The 19,374-nt window shown below is 38.4% G+C and overlaps 3 protein-coding genes across 12 annotated transcripts; 2 read left to right on the top strand and 1 right to left on the bottom strand.

Annotated features, from left to right (window-relative positions):
- The first annotated feature begins 6,157 nt into the window (after positions 1-6,157).
- Positions 6,158-7,279, top strand: LOC139197793 (uncharacterized). The gene is made up of 2 exons (XM_070825758.1): positions 6,158-6,472; positions 6,758-7,279. Exons 1-2 carry the CDS (start codon positions 6,158-6,160, stop codon positions 7,277-7,279), a joined length of 837 nt encoding a protein of 278 aa, XP_070681859.1.
- Positions 7,280-7,915: 636 nt separating this feature from the next.
- On the bottom strand, positions 7,916-10,636 carry LOC103439522 (uncharacterized). 10 transcript variants are annotated; one of them, XR_003774933.2, is made up of 6 exons: positions 10,422-10,629; positions 9,869-10,352; positions 9,509-9,636; positions 9,339-9,400; positions 8,968-9,011; positions 7,916-8,455 (listed from the first exon to the last, which is right to left on the bottom strand). XR_003774933.2 is itself a non-coding variant. In XM_017333090.3 (5 exons), the coding sequence occupies exons 1-4, from the start codon at positions 10,615-10,617 to the stop codon at positions 9,345-9,347; spliced, it is 864 nt and encodes a 287-aa protein (XP_017188579.3). In that variant the 5' UTR covers positions 10,618-10,629; the 3' UTR covers positions 7,916-9,011; positions 9,339-9,344. The 10 variants fall into 10 exon arrangements, 4 of the variants coding, with proteins under 4 accessions (XP_017188579.3, XP_008376303.4, XP_017188580.3 ...); XR_003774929.2 differs by having other exon boundaries at positions 8,968-9,020; positions 10,422-10,628; XR_011582862.1 differs by having other exon boundaries at positions 7,916-8,662; positions 8,968-9,020; positions 9,773-10,352; positions 10,422-10,626.
- Positions 10,637-12,764: 2,128 nt separating this feature from the next.
- On the top strand, positions 12,765-17,841 carry LOC103439518 (uncharacterized). Its single transcript, XM_008378075.4, has 3 exons — positions 12,765-12,996; positions 13,192-17,059; positions 17,469-17,841. The coding sequence occupies exon 2, from the start codon at positions 13,205-13,207 to the stop codon at positions 17,048-17,050; it is 3,846 nt and encodes a 1,281-aa protein (XP_008376297.3). The 5' UTR covers positions 12,765-12,996; positions 13,192-13,204; the 3' UTR covers positions 17,051-17,059; positions 17,469-17,841.
- The last annotated feature ends 1,533 nt before the right edge of the window (positions 17,842-19,374 follow it).

Genomic DNA, 19,374 nt, shown 5'->3' with positions numbered 1-19,374 from the left:
CTATCGAGTGACTATTTATCTTATCTGATTGAAATTGTCAGTACAGTCCGAGTTGTCAAACGATGACTTTGATTTGTTAGAACTCATTTGGTTCTTTGATTTTGACTAATCAAATCTATGTGAATTGAATGAGACTGATTATAATTTTTTACTTTAATTTTGTAATAATACTGGAACGACTAGATTTGTAGACTAAAATTTATAAATTAAATGACATAAAAAATGATTATTTAAATATTAATTAATGTACTTAATTTTTATCTATTACACATCATTTGAGTTGGTTCATTGATACGATCAACTTCTAAACTTTCGATTTTGTAGGCAGGGGAGCCAGATGAGACATAATGCAAGGGTTTTTTTTTTTTTTTTAATCACAAATGGTCCCTAAAATTGACCCTCACCATCAAGATGGTCCCTGAAAATAGGTGTCGCAAATCAATGTGGTCATTTCGTTACAATTCGCTGAAAAAATATGTTAAGTGTTGATATGACACATAAATGGGCCTCACAAGATTTACGAGTTTTTATCACAAATGGTCCCTGAAATTGACTCACACCATCAAGATGGTTCCTGAAATTGACCCCCACCATCAATATTGTAACAACCCGTCCCAAATTTTTATGAAACAAAAGGGCAATGTTGTAATTTCATGTTGGGTTGGGATATTGGTTTAAAATATTGCTTTTGAGGGCCTTAATAGGTGTGCCCAAGGGGCCCACCTTTGGAGTTTGTCCCCAACCCACTCCCTTCTCTTTCTCTTTCTTGCCTTCCATAAGTCTCACTCTCCCTCTTATTCTCACTTCTCTCCCTTCTCTCTCAACAAGCACCGAAGGGTGCCATGGGGGAAAGCACCACCTGAGAAACCACCCATTTCACCCTCTAGACCTCACGAGCTCGAACTCGAGCCCGTTACATAGGAAAAATCGAGCCATGAGACTCTAAATCCAAGCTTTGATGAGAACAAAGTTCCCCAATGCGACTTTGAATGATTTTGTAACTTTTATGGTTTGGGGGAGCTTTAAAACACTCCAAATGCTTCTCTTTTCGTCCCTATAATTCTTTTCTGACCACGTTGTTGTGTTTTGGACGTCAAAATACGAAGAAACACCTCAGAGGACTATATTCCCAGTTTTCCGGCGAGGTGCTGGGACTTGTAGACGTTTTTCAATCTTATTATGGCCACAAGGAAGGTATATTTCGACTCCTTGCTTCACGGGCTTCATTTTGGTATTTTAGTTCGCTTGTTTTGACTAAGTTTTGAGCTCCGTCAGAGCTTGGAAACTCTCCAGCTGATTTACGGCCTTCTTCTTCCATGGGTCTAGTGATCCACAAACCTTAGACCCAAAACCTTTTTTACCCAGCCCATTTGGGCAGCCCAATCCCTTAGCCTTTTAAACCAAAAGACCCAATTAAATAACCGAGCTTTCAAGCCCAAAACCCTAATCTAACCAGGCCCTTAGGCTGTGCACCTAGGCCTAGGCTCGTCACTATCCCAGCCCGTTGAACCTAAACCCTTGACTCTTTGAAACCAGGCCTTTGGGTTTAAAACCCTTCGGCCCAAACCTATCAGCCAACTCGGATGAAATATTCTGTCAGGGAGTTTTCTTTGAATTATTCTTAGTGTTGACTTTTTGTTGACTTTTTCAAAATTTACCCGGGACACTTCTTAGGGTAATTCGACGTCCTGAATTTATTTTGGACGTCCATTTTCCCAAATTCAATTGTTTTAGTATAGTTTTATTAACTGGACCCTTTATGTGTTTAGGGGCAATTATTTATGGTGTTTCCGTCTTCATTAGTTTGCGTGGCTTTTCGGTAGCGATGTATCTGTGAGTGGACCCCTTCTAAAATGCATGTTTTAATAGTAGAAATGCATATATGAAAAGCATGATTTAATGATTACGTTTTATGAGATATTATGCTTACTGAGAATATTTTGAATTACCATATTTTATCGAACTCATGTTCTTTGTGGGTGCGTTTGGTACTTGGGATGGGACAGAACAGAGTGGGACGGACGCATTCCGTCCCATGTTTGGTGCGCTAAAATTATGTGGAACGCATGTCCCACGGAACGAAAATGGGTTAAATTTTGGTTCCCCCTCCCCCCTGGAATAGGGTTTTCCATCTCGTGGAACACAAAAATCATAAAATTTAAGACAAAAATACCCCTTAGCTTTTTCAATATTTACACCTTCTAAATCATACAACAAACCCTATCTATCCACTTCTCTTCTCTGCCGCTGTGAAGTTCTTCATCCCTGTATCTCCCCTTCGCAACCTTCCTCCTCATCCTTTTTTGTGCGTCTCTCCGTGAACTTCAACTATGCATCTCCGTTCCAGGTTCGATCTGATTGTTATTGTATAGCCTCTCGGTCTCTCTTTCTTTGTATTTTGTAGTACTTTTTGTTTCTCTCTTGGTTTGGTGTTTGTTGTTGCTTAAGTATCTACGTAGCTTTCTCAGTTCTCATACCACTTTTTGGAGGCTCGCAATCGAAAACCCTACCCATTTGGACGAACTGACTCGTCCACCTTCCATGCCGCAATTGTTGAAACTAAACCCCATATTCTTACAAATCCTAACCCCAAGTGGCAGCAAAGTTAAAGGGTCTAATACTTGTCTAGGGTTAGCTATGCAAAACCGAAATTAGGGTTGCCATCAAGTCATTGCATGTTCTGAAATCTCGATCGATCGAGATGGTGCATGTAGCTGTCTGTTTTCTATTTTTTTTCAACATTGATGCAGTGCTAATCAACCCAACCATCATGCATTGTTGGTTGGCCAGGGCTCTCACCGCCGACCCTCTGTTCATATCTTTACTTAATTTTGATGTAAATTTGAAGTGGCATTTTTATTCTTTTTCTGATTTGCTTGTTTCAATTTTATTAACACCCAATTCCTAATTATGCTGAATTTCTTTGTATTTTGTAGTGCTTCGATTTCTTTGTATTCTTTTCTGACTTGCTTGTTTTGATTTCTTTGTATGTTGTAGTGCTTTGATCTGCCCAATATTGCAGCTGCAACCAAAGATCCGCCTCTGTTTATCTGCTTCCACTCCTCCTATTGAGCAGTACTGCATTCAGAGGTATCTCTCTATCTGGATTCATTTTTTTTCAGTGTTCAAGTTTCAATTTTTATGTGCTGAAATCTATAAATCTAATGTCTTGGGATTCTGTTGGATTGGATTATGTTTTGAATTTTCCTCTGTTGGATTGGGTTATGTTCGATTTTTTTTCAGTGTTCAAGTTTCTATTTTTATGTGCTGAAATCTACAAATCTGGTGTCCTTGGGTTCTGTTGGATTGGATTCTATTAGATCGATCATGAGTAGCTGAATAAGTGTGTATGGATATAAATGCTTAAGGAGGAAATAGAAGGAAAAATAAAAATTTAGGTTTGTGAAATTGTTAAGTTAGGGTTGGTTGTTGTAGATTTTGTTGGGTGACAATCAGCAACCTACTTTGGAAAACTGTCCTGCATAATTTTAAGAAGGTTTGGGATGCTTTCGCGTGGTACGAGGGGCCATTGGATCGTTAGGCATAATGCTTTACAAAATTGGTGTTGATTGGTTTTGTTTTTCCTCTCTACTTACATGGGAATTTAAACTTTAGTTGTTGCTGAGGCAATGATGGTAATTATAGTTGCCGCAAGTTTGAAATAAATGGATTTTCCCCTACTGTAATTCCTTGATATCTCCATGTGCAAGTTGGTCAATATCCTTTACCACAAGTTATTAGGGTTTTTATGTTACTGTTACAGAAGATGGGATTACTAGGTGAATCAGAAGGTAATGATGAGATTTCCATTTTTAAGGAGGTTCAATATGTGGTTAGGTTGGGATTAAGGGCTTATAAGTTTTCACTATGTACTAACTAATGAGGACCACTGTAGTAACTGGTGTAGTACAGATCACTCTTGAACATATTTTTTAAAGATATAGTATCCACTGACCCTATGTTGACTTTGTTTTTTATTTGCAATTTACTCTTTGTGGTTCACAATATGTCATCCCAGGTTTTAGTTTGGACACTTTTATCATTATCAATTCCTATTAGGGTTCTTTCGATGTTTTTGAAAATATAGTATCATATTTTGATTCATTCAATAATTGAATCCTGCGTATGTGTTTTTTTCATGTGAAGGTATGAATGAATATGAGACTCGATTCTTTGTTCTTTTGAACGTTTGGATTATAATGGCACAAGTCTTTAGTATGAATTGTCAATTGCTGAGGTATAAACAACAACAAAGGAGACAACGGGAAAGAGCTAGTTTAAAGCAAAGGACAATTGTTAGACTTCATGTTAGGAGAGAGGAAATAAATCGTATCACGCAATTTAGTGATACTAATTGTTTGTGGGAGCTACGAATGGATAGGAATGCATTTGCAGTTTTATGTGATTTACTACAAACTCGTGGTGGGTTGGTAGATGATGGTCATGTTACAATAGAGGAACAAGTTGCTACTTTTGTTAACATATTAGCCCACCACAATAAAAACATGTCAATGCAAGTTAGATTCATCAGGTCTGGTGAAACTATTAGTCGGTATATTCATAGAGTATTGCGTGCGTTGCTCAATTTGCAAGAGGTGTTGTTTGCAAAACCAACCCCTATCCCAGAGGATTGCACAGAATCAAGATGGAAATGCTTTAAGGTAAGCATCATAGTAAAATTATTAATAACATAATTATTTGTAGTTGGTAAGTAATATAGTTTTTCTTTTGTCTAGGGTTGCTTAGGAGCGCTAGATGGAATATACATAGGGGTCACTGTGCCTGAGGTCGATAGACCAAGATATAGAACAAGGAAATGTCATATAGCAACTAATGTGTTAGGCGTATGCACACATGACCTTAAATTCGTATATGTGTTATCCGGTTGGGAGGGATCAGCTATTGATTCGAGAGTTCTTGGTGACGCTATTACTAGAGCTAATGGCCTCAAGGTCCCAACCGGTAAGATAGACAATACCTAGTATTCTTCCTTACCTTTGTTGGCCAACAACTAAAATTTATTATCAACTAATGTAGGTACATACTATTTGGTTGATTCCGGATATACGAATGGTGAGGGTTTTCTGGCACCGTATAGAGGCACTAGATACCATTTGCAAGACTGGGAAGACAATTCACGTGCACCTACGAATCATGAAAAATATTTTAATATGAAACACTCACGTGCTAGGAATGTCATTGCGAGATGTTTTGGCCTTCTCAAAAGATGTTGGGCTATCTTGCGAAGTCCTTCCTACTATCCAATCAAGATTCAGGGACGAATGATCACTGCATGTAGTTTACTTCATAATTTTATTAGAATGTATATGGCGGTTGATCTTGAGGAAAATGCAAGGCTTGCATTTGATGAATTGCATATAGGGGAAGATTTACCAGAAGTATTAGCCTACTTTGAAACTATTGAGTCAAGCCAAACATGGACTCAATGGAGGGATGATCTCGCAAGAGAAATATATGATGAGTGGAGAGGAATGAGGGCTTGAAAATGGGTTGACATGGTAGTTGTTGTAATTGTCTTTTATTGTTTGATGACATTTTACTGAGATGATTGCTGTAATTGTTTTTCATTGTTTGAAGACTATTGAGATGTTTATTAAGTGGATTTGTAATGTGGTAATTGGGAGTTATCTGGATGTTATGGTTGATAAAGCCCAGTGTTGTTATATGTAGGAATTAGAAACACTGTTTAAAATTTTAAATTTGCTTAACTGCTTAAAAGTTAATCTGACCTTAGTACCTTATCTTTCTACAGCCAGGTTGGAAACAAACCACAAGAAAGGATAATTTAGAATATAGTTCTGCTTACTAAATATATTGTTGCTAACCAAAAACCTCACCTGGATAACATTGTTTTATTTCAGTCCTCATGATATGTGTTTATCACCAGTTTACTGTTTAATGTGCATTTTCTATGATCTTTAAAGTTTTTGTTTGTAAGTGTTATCCCTTGGTGTTGCCATGTAGCCTTGAGTACATGGATAATAAATTGATAATTGATTACCTTTTCCACTAGGAAGTAATTTAGCTTTGTAAAAAGTTGTAGGCAGATATTAACGTAATTGCATCATGTTTGCTCCACTAACAATATGTTTCTTTGTTTTTCATATGTAATATTATGGCTTCTTTGATATATTATATGGCCACCTCACATAATTGGAATGATAATGAGGAGGATGTGCTGCTTACCATCCTCGAGGAGATGGTAGTTGATGGTGTTAGGTGTGAGACCGGCAGTTTTAAGGCTGGTACATTTGTAATGGTTGCCATCAAGATGAGGGAGATGATTCCGGGCATTAATATAGAGCCAAAGCATATACAAAATAAGCTGAAGCGTCTGAAAGAAAAGTATTCCTCTGCATATGACATGATGAATACCTCTGGATTTGGTTGGAATGACGAAAAAAAATGTGTTGCTATGGATAGTGACGATGTACTACAGCTGTGGGTGAAGGTACATTTTGTTTCTTATTATTTTTCAATTAGTTGCGTTAATAAGATTTTTCTTCATTTGTAGTTAAATACCAAATTATTATTAACTCATAGGCCCCTTCCCAATATATATAGCTATCTCACCCTTCCCAATATATATAGTTGTCTCAAAAACACAATCTTGCACAGTTGCACATGCACAATCTTGCACAGGTTCTACTAAGTTCAATTTTATTTTAAAATATTCAATTTCAATATTTGATTTCTTCGAAGTCATAACTTTGATGTCTTTGGGTTCTTATTGTAGAAACATCCTAATGCATCTTACAAACCAAATAAGCTATTTCCGTTGTATCTACGCTTGTGTACGGTGTTTGGGAGAGACCGAGCCACGGGTAGTATGGCTGAATCAGCAGCAGATGCAATGGAAAACATGGAATTGGAAAATGAGGATTGCGATGAGACCTTCGAGATGCCTCTGACTTCACCTACCCCATCTCTTTCTGTTGGTACATCCAGTGCATCTCAACCTATTAAGAAGATGAATAGGAATAAGAATGATGCTGATGCAAATATTGTAGCTGTTATTTGTGAAGGTTCGGATAAAGCAGTTACTGAAATGAAGAATTTAGGGGAAAGTTTTACTTTAAGAGAAGCTAAAGCCAAGTTACATTCTCAGCTTAAGGCCATGGGTATCCCATATGATCAGGTGCTGAAATTTTCAATGAAGTTAGTGAAAGATATTGATATGTTGAGTTTTGGTGTACCCTGGATGACTCTGACAAGCCAGATTTCATTAAAATGTTTATGGATGGCAGCTGAGCATTAGGGGGTTTAGTATGATATGAACTATATCAACTTCTGGGGCTTAGTAAGACCTTTTCTTTCTTTCTTTTTTCTTAAGTCAGGACAAATGTTTAATTTGGGATTTCATGTTTAAGTTCAGGATATTTCATGTTTATTGCTTTAGCAAGATAATATGATTAAACTTATATATTTTTCATCCTTGCATGACAACCATTACATGGTTAAGATAATATCATTAAACTTAGCCACAGTGCGGGCTTATATATAGAAGAAATCTGAGGACTTGGTTCTCAATTACAGGGTGATTCAGGGCAGGTGATTCCGTGCTAGATTCCGGAGGTGAGGTGCCTCGCTAATATGCAATTTTTGGACTGTAAATTTGTAGTGAAAAACAGCTTTTTCATTTACAATAACTGTTATTACTGAGACAGAGCTGTAGCTCAAAGGTTTGTCATTAATACTTGCAGCTGATATTGTGTTTAAGATAATGAGAAACATTGATTCTTCTGGACCCCCACATAATGTATCCGGAGGGAATTCATGTTCTCCATAGACACCCCTTAGCATTTCTCTCACGTAAAAGAAAAAAGTCGTTGAGGGTTGCCAGCTTCATTGGTTCCAAGATAATATATATGAATACAACTAGTGAATACAAAACTGAAGGAAGGAATGACCGATGCTCAATTCAATTTATCAAATACCCGACCTTAAAAATAACCGGAGAAGAAGTTCTTCTAAAGAACAACTAGGTAAATTAATTTCATTGATTCAAGCTGTCCTATCTATCGCTAGAAAGTAAAGAATCATCAAGAGAATAGAAAACGAAAAGACTATTCTTGGCACGAATAATGCTTGTTTACCAAGGTAAGCTCTCATGCCGCCTTCTCTAGACTGAATAACGCTTGTTTACCAAGGTAAGCTTTCAACCGGACATGACCACTTTGTCCTCTTGGTTGGCTTCAGAGGATTCTTGTTATCTTCTGCTCCTTTTGGTGAGAAATTTAGAGATCACGTTTGTTTAACATCATACATGCTATCAGAAATCAGAAAGGGGTCTTTCTCAAATCCTTGATGGGAGCAGAGATGCCTTCCGCTTTACATACTCACGTGCAATGCTAATTGAACTCTTGCTATGCCGCAGAGAAAATTCAGTGAGTAGAATTTGGCTCTTTTCAAATGTCAGATCCCCATGGCTACCCTGTATATTTGCTGGCAACAGTTATTAACATCTAATGCTTGAAATTTAAGTAAGCATGCAACTGCTTTGTACAATTACTATTCCTTTTGCGAAAAACAGAACGTCACAAAATACAGTGAAATTGAGTTGCAAATTGTCTAGTGCCTGATACAAACTTTGACATGAATGTTGTTGTAGTCTTGACCCATAGTAGAAAGAATCCGGCAACTTCAGGACCAACACAGGATTGTAGAAAAACAAGGCAAGAAAAGAGAGTTGAGAACTGATTCAGGCTTCACATTATGCAATGCAAAATGGAAGTTCAATTGCACACCAAAACAATATCAATTGCCGGCAATAAATGTAGGGTTTATGATTGTCCTGTAATTTATTGTCAATGCCTTTTCCACTATAAAAATCCAATCAATGAAGATGATTAAACATCGTGAATGTAAATTTCTAAATAAAAAAGAAAACGATAAAAAGAGTGGATGCATTATTCAGTACAGAAAGAATAGTAGTATAGTTGTTACCCGTCGATATGTTCTATCACAAACTGCATGGTGCATGAGAAGGCCTGCAGCAACTGAAACATTGAGAAAAAGCCAACCATGCCTTTCATTATGCAAATCTAACAAAGCCAGGGCCTCATCACTTATTCCCATAAATTAGACATTGCATTCAAATTAATATCGAAGAAGAACATATCTAAGATGTAATTTTCTTCATGTTACTAACTTTTTCTCAGTTGAATTTCTAAATTCTTCATCAAGTGCAAGTATATCAGAAAATTTGATATTAGTCACAGAGACACACAAGTGTATCAGTTTAAAATTGAACAAAGAACCAGCTTGGATGATATCGAAAAATGTAATGATCACTAAATAGGGAAAACGTATAATACCTATTTTCATTTCCAACTACAATCGCAGTTGGGCAAGACCAATCCATGTCGTATATAGAAACCTTAAAATATAAAATGGAAGAATAACTCAGATACATGCTTGAGATTAAAACTGTTGAACATCTTTTCAAAACAAACAAAATACACAACAGAAGAAAATGGATAATTACCGCGTCCGATATGGGTTATGGCAATTCGATAACCTCGTGATTTTAGAACTTCAAAACACTCAGCAGTAGAGTTCCAAATTTCAATGTCCAACCATTTCTCCTCTCCCATACTGACATGGCGATTGTCTCTATATTTGAACCAAGATCAAGTTGAGGTTAACAAAGTTAATTTGACAACTAAGAACCGGACAACTTCAATTAAACTTACTAATACAAATTAAACAAAGCCAACCCTGATTACCAATTCACTAAACAACCACGTACCAACAAAAAATTTAGAAAAAAAAAATCTTCTTTCTGGTTTTTTTTTCAAAAGTTTAACCCAAAACTAGACCCCTTTCACCTCAAATGCCGTTGCACCTTTTAGAGTCGCATGATACCACATGAACCAACTGAAACCCAAGCGCATCTGCAGACCTAAACGCCGCTGATACATTGCCGAAATATCCCAATCCTTCAACCACCAGACACACCTCGTAGCTCCGATTCTTCACCACTTTCCTAAACTTATCCTTCCTCACATCCATTATGTATGGATCCACCGCTTCAAGCACCTCACCGTTGTTGAGAAAAGCACCTTTACTGTAGCTGAACTTGTCCAGATACAAGAACCACCGACTGCCGATTTGGTGCGCAGACTCATGGCGACGTTCTATTTTCATCAGGCATGCAACCTTTTTTTTCTTCCTCAGAAGCTCCCCCACGGTTTCCTGAGTCATGTTCTCCAGCGGTTCTAGGGTTAAGTCTGCAGAGTGAGCTTCATCTGTTAAATTTGCAGCAACTGCTTCAGATGAAATTGAAGCGTACGGCCGCGAAGGAACATTGTACGGAGCAAGCCTGAGCGCTAATTTCAAATTCAAATCAGAAAATTGAGTTATAAATGTGTGTATGAGTGTCGAGAGAGAGAGAGTACCTTGGTTGGAAGGAAGCGGAGAGAAAATGAGGGAGATGGAGTGGAGGAGAGAGACGGCGGGTCGATTGGTTCGGAGGGTGGAGGTGATTGAGGAGAAAGATGTACGGACTAGGGTTTTGCAGGCACTCATAGTTCCGTTTCGTCCCAAGCCTAACATTATATCAAACAACAGACGGAACAGAGGTGAGTTAGTCATTTTAATTTTTTGGTTTCGTTCCGTCCTGCTTACCAAACGCAGAACGAAACAACTCTCCCGTTCTGTCCTACGCATACCAAACATAACATGGAACCACTATTCCGTCCCGTCCTGTTCCGTCCCATTCGTGTACCAAACGATACATGTAGTATAGATGATAGATGACTTTATACTGCTTATGAACATGCTTTTGCACACTTCTTTATAGTATAAATGATGATTGACTTTATACTATAAAGATGTTTTTGAAATATAAATACCTATGTTTGAAAAGTCTATGTTCATTCAATGGTTTTGTGCTTATCTAGGGGTCACTATACTCCCACGGGTAAGGATTATGGTTGTTGGCTGTGGGCCGGGAGAAATAATCTCTGGCTTTGGGTCGAAAGACATGGAGCTGACATTGGGCTGGAAGAAATAATCTCTGGCTACGGGCGTAGAGACATAGAAGCTGGCATTAGGCCAGGAGATATTATTATTGGATACCACTATTTATCACACTACATACGAGATGTGTTTATGAAAGGTTTTATGGCATGCTAGGGTTTCGAAAACCTATTACATATTATGCTATTAATGTTTTCATAAAACTTTGGGATTTAGTATGTTGATAACTGTTTAAGTATTATATATTTATCAACTTGGTCCACTCATATTTGTTTTGCGCCCCTTCAAGACTTAGAATTGAGGTGTACAATCTTGGCGTCAAGGCACTTCCGCATCAGCATATTCGAGTCCTCTTGGTGTAAGCCATCTCTTGGTTCATTCAATTTATATTTTTTTTAATGTTCTAGATTAGTGTATGATCTGAATACGTTCCTTAAATGCATATTTATTATATTTAAATTTCTATTATTTTATTTATATTTCTTATTCTCATGCATTCTAATATAGCTTCGTCACTTTCGGGTGTCGGTTAGCATGTGCCTACCTTTGTGTTTGGGAGAATATCAGGGTCGGGCGTGTCAAATATGGTCCCCGAAATTGAAAATCAATCAATGTAATCCTTGAAAATAGGTGTTGCAAATCAATATGATTTTCCACCACAATTCTGTAAACAAATTTGTTATATGCTGATGTGGGTTTAATAATTAATTAAAAAAGTTGTCTAAATACCTTTTTGCACAATGGATTTATTTTTATTTTTATAGTAGGGCCTACTTTGAAGAAAGATTCTTTCCATAAATTCTCAAAGACACAAGACTTAACCAAGGCCTAAGAGGGGGTGTGGATATAGTTTTCAACCAACAATGGACGCACTTCGGTTATAAACTCAATATCTCAAGGTAGACCTCGTCGTTCTTTGCAACACCGGGCCACCCGGGAAGCGCAAACAAGTTCTCCAAGATTAAGGTTGTAAGGATGTTGATCGCCTAAATGTTAACCATGATGTCCCAATAGTTGTTGCTAATGGGCCAAGCCGTCACTAAAGGTGATCTCGATCCAGGTTCAATTCAATGAAGGGTGTCGAAGTGTGTTTTGAGATTTTTTTTCAGAGAACAGAGAGCGAATGAGGTAGAGAAATGTGGACTGAGATCGAAGATGATTGCAGGATTGGGTTTTTGAGTTGACAAATTTTTATTAACTATTAAGCCTATTTGTAATTTTTTTTTTAAATTTAATTAGACTTGTGTGACCTATTTATATGTCACATCAGCACATAACAAAAATGTTTTACAGACTTATGACACAATAACTACATTGATTTGAGACACTTACTTGCGGGACTCCATTGATCAATTTTCAATTTGAGGGACCATTTTGAAGTATCGGGTCAATTTCAGCAACCATTTTGATGTGTAGGTCAATTTCAAGGACCATTTATGATTAAAAAAAAAAAGACTTATGGGCTCATTTATATGCCACATCAACACTTAACAGAATTTTTAACAGAATTATGACGGAAGGACCATATTAATTTGTGACATCTATTTTCAAGAACGGTATTATTGATTTTCAATTTCAGAAACCATATTCATGGTGAGGGTCAATTTCAAGGTTTATTTGTGATAAAAATCATAACCGAAAAATCACCACGTAGCAAAATGAAAGCAACGCAGCTATCTTCGAACACGTGTTCCAAATTTATTGGCCCTTCACAATCCATCTGCGACGGGATTAACTCCGCCGTTAACTCCAATAAACTCACAGAAGGCTGAGCTGACCAATCACTTGAAAAGTGTGAAAACAAAGGAATAGGGACAATAAAGCAAAATTGTTGGGCTCCTGCGTTCAATTTTAATTTTAATTCTAATTTTTCTAGATCTCCCAAAAGGACACTTCCCTTGTACCCAAAAACGCAAAACTCACAAACTCTCTCTCTCTCTCCCCTAAACCCCCAAACCTCGAGGGCTTTAATCTTGTTCAGAAGATCTGGAGGTAAACACACACAATCACAATCCTTGAAGCTTTAAAACTTTCAAGTTTTGTTAATTTTGTATATTTTGTGCTTTAATTTTCTCGATATTGCTTTAGATTTGCTCGGTTTTGTGATTAGGGTTTATCATATTTTCGTATTTTTTGGAAGTGTAAAATGAAAAGAAGTTAAATTTGATGGTTTTGGAAAATACCCAGATAAAATATCTCTATGGATGAGCTAAAGGATAAGGATGTTGATGTGGGTAGTGGGTCAGAGTCCACTGTGAGTGCTAGTGGGCATGTAGCTGGTGAAACCCTAGCTGGGTCCGAGGCTTGTGTAATTGAGGGTCAGGTTGAGGGGTCTTTTGGGGAGGATCTTGGTGACGATGAAGGCGGTGATTGTGATGGGGGTGATATAATGGTGGAGGTTCTGGGTTCTAATGTCTATGTTGGTGGAGTTTGCACTAGTGGGGATGGGGACAATGAAGGGGTGGGTCATGATGATTCGGTTGAGGTTGATATGGGGTTGGAGGGCAATGTGAGATCTCCTGGAGGAGATGGTGGTGAAATGGGTGAGCTGGATTCGGTGGCTGCAGTTGTTAGTTCAACGAGCATAGAAACCCAGGTTTTTCATTTTGAGGAAGCTGAGATGGTTGTGAGGCAGGATGTGAATTCAGAGGAAGTTAGTGTTTCGGATGAAAAATCACAGGATGCCACAGTAGAAAATGGAATTGAGGGTTCCTTGATTGGATCTGTAGGTAGTGAAACACAAGTTGTCGTCAGTGAAGTAGTTGTGAAGGAAAGTGTAGAAGTTTCCGTGGGAGGATTGGTGGAGGTTGTGGAACAAGAAAGGAAGTCGGTTGTTGGTGATGTTGATGCACTCAATGATTTGAAGGCACAAATAGCTGGTGTTTCAGATGATGTAGTATTGAATCCTGGAATTGAAATGGCTGCAGTGGCTGTTAGTGAAGAAGGTTTGAATCCCGAACCCTCGAGTGAACAAACCCAAGTTTCTGCTGCTAGTGGTGATGTTGCTGGGTTGGACAATGTAGATATTTTGACTTCCAAAGTTGCAGGTAAGGAAACTGATAAAACTAATGAAAATTCAAGTCATCCAGTAGAAGAACGGCTGGTTAAGATTGAGCCAGTGGGTAGTTGCACCCGTAGTGGCAGCAATGAACTTGAATATTCAGTGTCTTCTCCTATGCCGCCTCAAGTAGTTCATGGAAGTGACATGGGAGCAACAGGTGCACAAGATTCTGAAAATTATCAGTTCTTGAAACCTGAAGAAAGCGTAGAGGACATGGTTCATGATATTGCATTGGTTTCAACTACCTTATCTCCGCCAGCTCAAGTAATTCCTGGAGGTGTAGTTTCAGTAACAGAAAGAGGGGGCCTTTTGAATTCCAAAAAGGACCTGCACTTGAAACCTGAAGAGAGTATAGGCAAGAACACGGTCCTTGATACTGCACTGGTTGAATCAAATACAGGGCAAGAGATGGAAGTGGACACACACGTTAATGGTGCTGAACAGGATAGCGTAGATGGAACAGATCAATCCCTGGAGTCTGGAAAGTGTTTAGAAAAGACTGCGACAGCTTATGTTGATCGAGTTCATCCTGATATCGAAGCGGAGGAAGTCAATGAACAAGTGACTGATGCTGAGGGTGTATTAAATGGAGGGGAACAGATAGAAGATGAAGGCCAAGACATAATGGGTGGATCCACTGAGATTGCAGCAGCAGATGATAATATTCGTCTGAATCCATGCATTGAAGTAAATAACTCTATTGATCCGAACTTGAAAAGTGAGACTGTTCAGAGGAGATCACAAGCTGATATGCAAGTCACTGATAGTGGAGATGTTACTCCCATGGACACTGAGGAGGTAGGAGTTAAAGAACAATTTAATGATGCTGTGCTAGATGGTTTACACGGAGGGCAATACATGGAAGGCGAAAAAGAAGCTACTGATGCTGAACAACCAAAAGCAGGTGAAGAGGAAATTCTTAAACAAGAAGCTATCCAGGGAAGCTCAGAAATTGTGCCTCAACCGAGATATGAGCTGCCACCAGAAAATCATGTGTTTTCTGCATCTGATTTAGTTTGGGGTAAAGTGAAGAGTCATCCATGGTGGCCTGGACAGATATTTGATTATACGGTTGCATCTGAGAAGGCAATGAAATATCATAAAAAGGATTGCTTTTTGGTAGCATATTTTGGGGACCGTACTTTTGCTTGGAATGAACCATGTAGTTTAAAGCCTTTTCGATCTTACTTTTCCCAGTCAGAGAATCAATGTATTTCAGAAGCATTCCAGAATGCTGTCAATTGTGCTCTGGAAGAAGTTTCGAGACGTGTTGAATTGGGGCTAGCATGCTCTTGCATACCAATAGAAGTCTATGAGAAGATTAGGTTCCAGAAAGTTGAAAATGCCGGGATTCGCCAAGAATCAAGTAGAAGAGATGAAGTGGATGAATCGGCAAGTGCCAGTTCTCTTGAATGTAATCAATTGCTGGATTACATAAAAGCTTTAGCACGGTTCCCATCTGTTAACTGTGACCGATTAGAAGTTGTGATAGCTAAGGCTCATGTGCTATCATTTTATCGCTTGAAGGGTTACTACAACTTGCCAGAATTCCAATCTTGCGGAGATATATTGGAAAACAGAGATGAAAGGATTGAGCTTACAACTCCTAATGGCAAGGAAGCTAAAGGTACTCTCTCTGGCCCTGAGATTATTACCTATTCTCACAAGCGTAAACATAGTTTAAGAGATTCTAAGGTAAAAGAACGAAGCCTGTCTGAATTAATGGATGGCGGCTTAGATTCTCTGGATGGCGGTGATTGGTTGGATGGGAAAGATACTGGTGGTTTGGTCTCACCATCCTCTGGCAAGAGACGGAAGGGTTTTGAGTATCATGTTGATGATGATGGAAGGAAAGTTAGCGGAGCAAAAGTTTCTAATACCACGCCTGTCCCAAAACAGTCTTTTAAGATTGGTGAATGTATCCAGAGAGTTGCAAGCCAACTTACAGGGTCTCCTATTGTGAAGTCCAACAGTGACAGACCTGCTGGGGATGGATCTGATGTTGCCTTCCAGAGTTCTGGTGATGTCCACAGAGGGAAAGCAGTTGATAGATCAGAGTACTTGTCGTTAGATGAATTGCTGTCACAACTTCAGTTGGCAGCAGAAGATCCACAGAAGGATAACCTAAGCTTGAAAACTGTTGTTAATTTCTTCTCTGATTTTAGGAATTCTGTAGCTGTAGGTCAGCTTCCTGGGATAGAGCATTTAGCTGTGGACAAAGTTGGTGGGAGAAAGAGGAAGTCGTCAAATTCTGCTTTTGGATTGCCTGAAACTTTTGAATTTGATGACATGAATGATACTTATTGGACAGACAGGGTAATCCAAAATGGCGTTGAAGAGCAAACACCGCGAAGGGGCAGGAAGGCTAATTATCAACCCATTGTTCTTGCCCAACCAGAAAAATCCCCTCAAGAGGGTCGTAGGCCATACGCCAGGAAGCGGTATTCCCAAACTGTTAATGCTTTGCCGCCAGAGAAGCCTGTTGGCTATGTGGATGAGAATGCCCCAACAGAACTTGTTATGAACTTCTCTGAGGTGAATTCTGTTCCCTCAGAAACAAAGCTGAATAGAATGTTTAGGCGCTTTGGACCTCTGAAGGAAGCTGAAACAGAAGTTGACAGGGAGAGCAGTCGTGCTAGAGTTGTTTTCAAGAAATGTTCTGATGCAGAGGTTGCTATTGATAGTGCTGGAAAATTCAAGATCTTTGGATCAATACCTGTAAATTACCAGCTCAACTATACTCCATCTCAGCTCAACTATACTCCGTCTATCCAGTTTAGCATTTCTCCCAGTGCCACAGCGCATGATCAGGAGATGCAACTTGTTCTCCCCTCCCATGATCATGATATGCACCTTGATCTCTCCGCCCATGACCAGATGCAACTTGATCTTTCCACCCACGACCATATGCAACTGGATATGCAACTTGATCTTTCCTCTCATGACCAGATGCACCTTGATCTCTCCACCTTTGATAACCTATGAAGTTGTCAGGTAACGATGGACATGGATTAAATTTAATTGCACTGATCTTTGAAGTTCTGCTTAAGCTTGCTTTGTTACAAACTTTCAACTACATCTGTTGATTCCGATGTGATCTGAGGTTGTAGAATTTAAAGGATTTATTTCTTTAAAAATAAAATAAAAAAACTACAGTAAGTGAACAGATACACGGGTTTTGGAAATTAAGAATTGACAAAAGGCCTTCGTATGCCCTGGTTGGTCTCCAATAGATAACCTGTGTCAAGTTTCTTTTTTCATTTTCTTTTGGTTGATGGGGCTCCTGGGGAGGTGAAATTTATAGAATGACATTGTGTCCTGAGCAGAGCTTTTGGAGGTGAAATCTATCTGATATCATTTTGCTTCTGTAGTTAACTTTTCTTTTACATATGTTTTATTGCAGGGAGAGCAAATGCTGAAGAAGAAAAAGAAGACAGTATGCGGGTATCTATGCCCTGGGAAGCCCTAGGACGTGCAAGGCTGAATTGGCTGCTGAAGGAGGTAACCAGACCAAAGTATTCATCTGGTTATGGTGAATTTAACATGTGCTGAGGTTTCTCGCTGTTTTCTATTCACGAAGATGCCTGTTTTTTGCTTCCTTCTGTACTCTTATGTGTTTGAGGGTTCTTAGTTTGAATGTACAGCAGAGATGGCTGATCCTTCCTTGATGACTACAATTATGGCATCATTTTGTATCCATGAATGGGGCCAAAAGATCATGTATGATTGTGCATTATCTCTAGTTGAATAACGGTAACCGATAAATTTTTCTAAAACCAAGCTGATTGCTGGAGGGTCGAGGGTCGAGGGCCGTTTTGGCCCTCGGAGACTTGGAGTTCCAAAAAGCATGGGGGAAAAGTAATTTGCTTTTGCTATGTGACATGTTGAATGCGCCTTATCTACCCGTGAATGCAAAGCAGGATATGCAAAATCCATTCTTACTTCATTCCAATTTGTAGGTATTATGTTACCATCGTGGAGGTCTTTCTCAGATGCCGATTAAATCTTCGGCGATGAGAGTGAACTGTCCGGCGAGATTTATGGCTGTCTGGCCTCCCCCGTCCTGCAACCATCCTCTTTTCTTGTCCTGATCATTGAATGTGGCTGCCGTGTCTTTTTGTTTCCTGGGCTGGTATGTTACCCAGTTGGGCGATGGATCCAGATGGACTCGACCAAATGATTATCCACAGAATCCATTTGTTAAATATATGGATTTGATAACAAATGGTTTTTTTTTTTTTTTTTTAACAAACGACCTTATCTATACTATACTAAGGGATGATGCGTTAATATGGTATTTGAATTTCACAAAAACGTAGAGCATTGGTCCGTCAAACCAATTTTGTGCAGTTTCTTGATTTACTTCTAACAGAAATGTTAAAGGAGATTCTCAAAAGTATGACTCTTCATTGACTTTCGACCACAATATTTTACAATGTGAGCACAAGAATTGACATTAATCAGTAAAGTGGCAGAGAGGCTATAGCGAATCTCATTTGAGAGAGTCACTTTAGCATTTCTCTACTTTTGATCTTAAAAGTGATTTATGTGCATTTCACATCCTCAATTTTAAAAGAAATTCTCACAAGGTTTGTGAAAGACCAATGCTCCACTTTTTGACAAAGTAAAAATACAAAGTAATTTCTTTCTCCATGCAACTCCAGTATCATATGAGGTAGTAGCATACTTTTGGTTTGGGTTCAACGGTACGCCAAAGTAGAGTCAGTGGTCAGGACCGTCTCTGAGATTTTAGAGGCCATGTGCGAAATTTATAAAGAGCCCCTCTTAAGATAGTTTTTCAAACTAAACTTTAGGACTTACTGATTGTAAATTTACAAATATCATTAAATAATAAGTAAAAAGAGATACAATCGTAACTTTCACTAAATATTCAAAAGCACTTCAATCTTAAACCAACCAAACAAGAAAAAGAAAAAAGCTTCAAAAACTCTACCCTCAATGTTTCACTTGAATATATAACATTCTTATATAATAAATTGAAAAAACAATTATTTTTTAAGTGTTGTTATCAACATTTCAAATATCTAGTTGTGTGATCCAAATTGTTATATATGTTTAGGAAAAAAAATTGGAAAATACCCCAAAATGGGACAATTCTTAATCTTGGGACATAAATAGGACAAACAGGCAATGCACACCCATGCACAAAACTGAAATTACTAAAGTACCCACATATAAATGGGTTATTCCTCCCATTTTCTGATTTCTCTCTCTCTCTGCCTTCCTCTCTCTACTCTTTCTCCCTTCCTTAGATCTTTGAGCTTTGGTTTCGAAGCGATGAAAGTCCA

Source organism: Malus domestica, chromosome 07 (genome assembly GCF_042453785.1).
Source record: "Malus domestica chromosome 07, GDT2T_hap1".
Classification (NCBI taxonomy): Eukaryota; Viridiplantae; Streptophyta; class Magnoliopsida; order Rosales; family Rosaceae; genus Malus; species Malus domestica.
The sequence above is the reverse complement of the archived record's forward strand: the minus strand, read 5'-3'. Positions and strand labels throughout refer to the sequence as shown.

Coding starts and splice junctions, on each gene's coding strand:
- LOC103439518 (XM_008378075.4), top strand. CDS start 13,205: ATGGATGAGCTAAAGGATAAGGATGTTGATGTGGGTAGTGGGTCAGAG.
- LOC139197793 (XM_070825758.1), top strand. CDS start 6,158: ATGGCCACCTCACATAATTGGAATGATAATGAGGAGGATGTGCTGCTT. Junction 6,473..6,757: donor TACTACAGCTGTGGGTGAAG/GTACATTTTGTT, acceptor TTCTTATTGTAG/AAACATCCTAATGCATCTTA.
- LOC103439522 (XM_017333090.3), bottom strand. CDS start 10,617: ATGACTAACTCACCTCTGTTCCGTCTGTTGTTTGATATAATGTTAGGC. Junction 9,637..9,868: donor GTATCATGCGACTCTAAAAG/GTGCAACGGCAT, acceptor GTTCAAATATAG/AGACAATCGCCATGTCAGTA. Junction 9,401..9,508: donor CATAACCCATATCGGACGCG/GTAATTATCCAT, acceptor TTATATTTTAAG/GTTTCTATATACGACATGGA.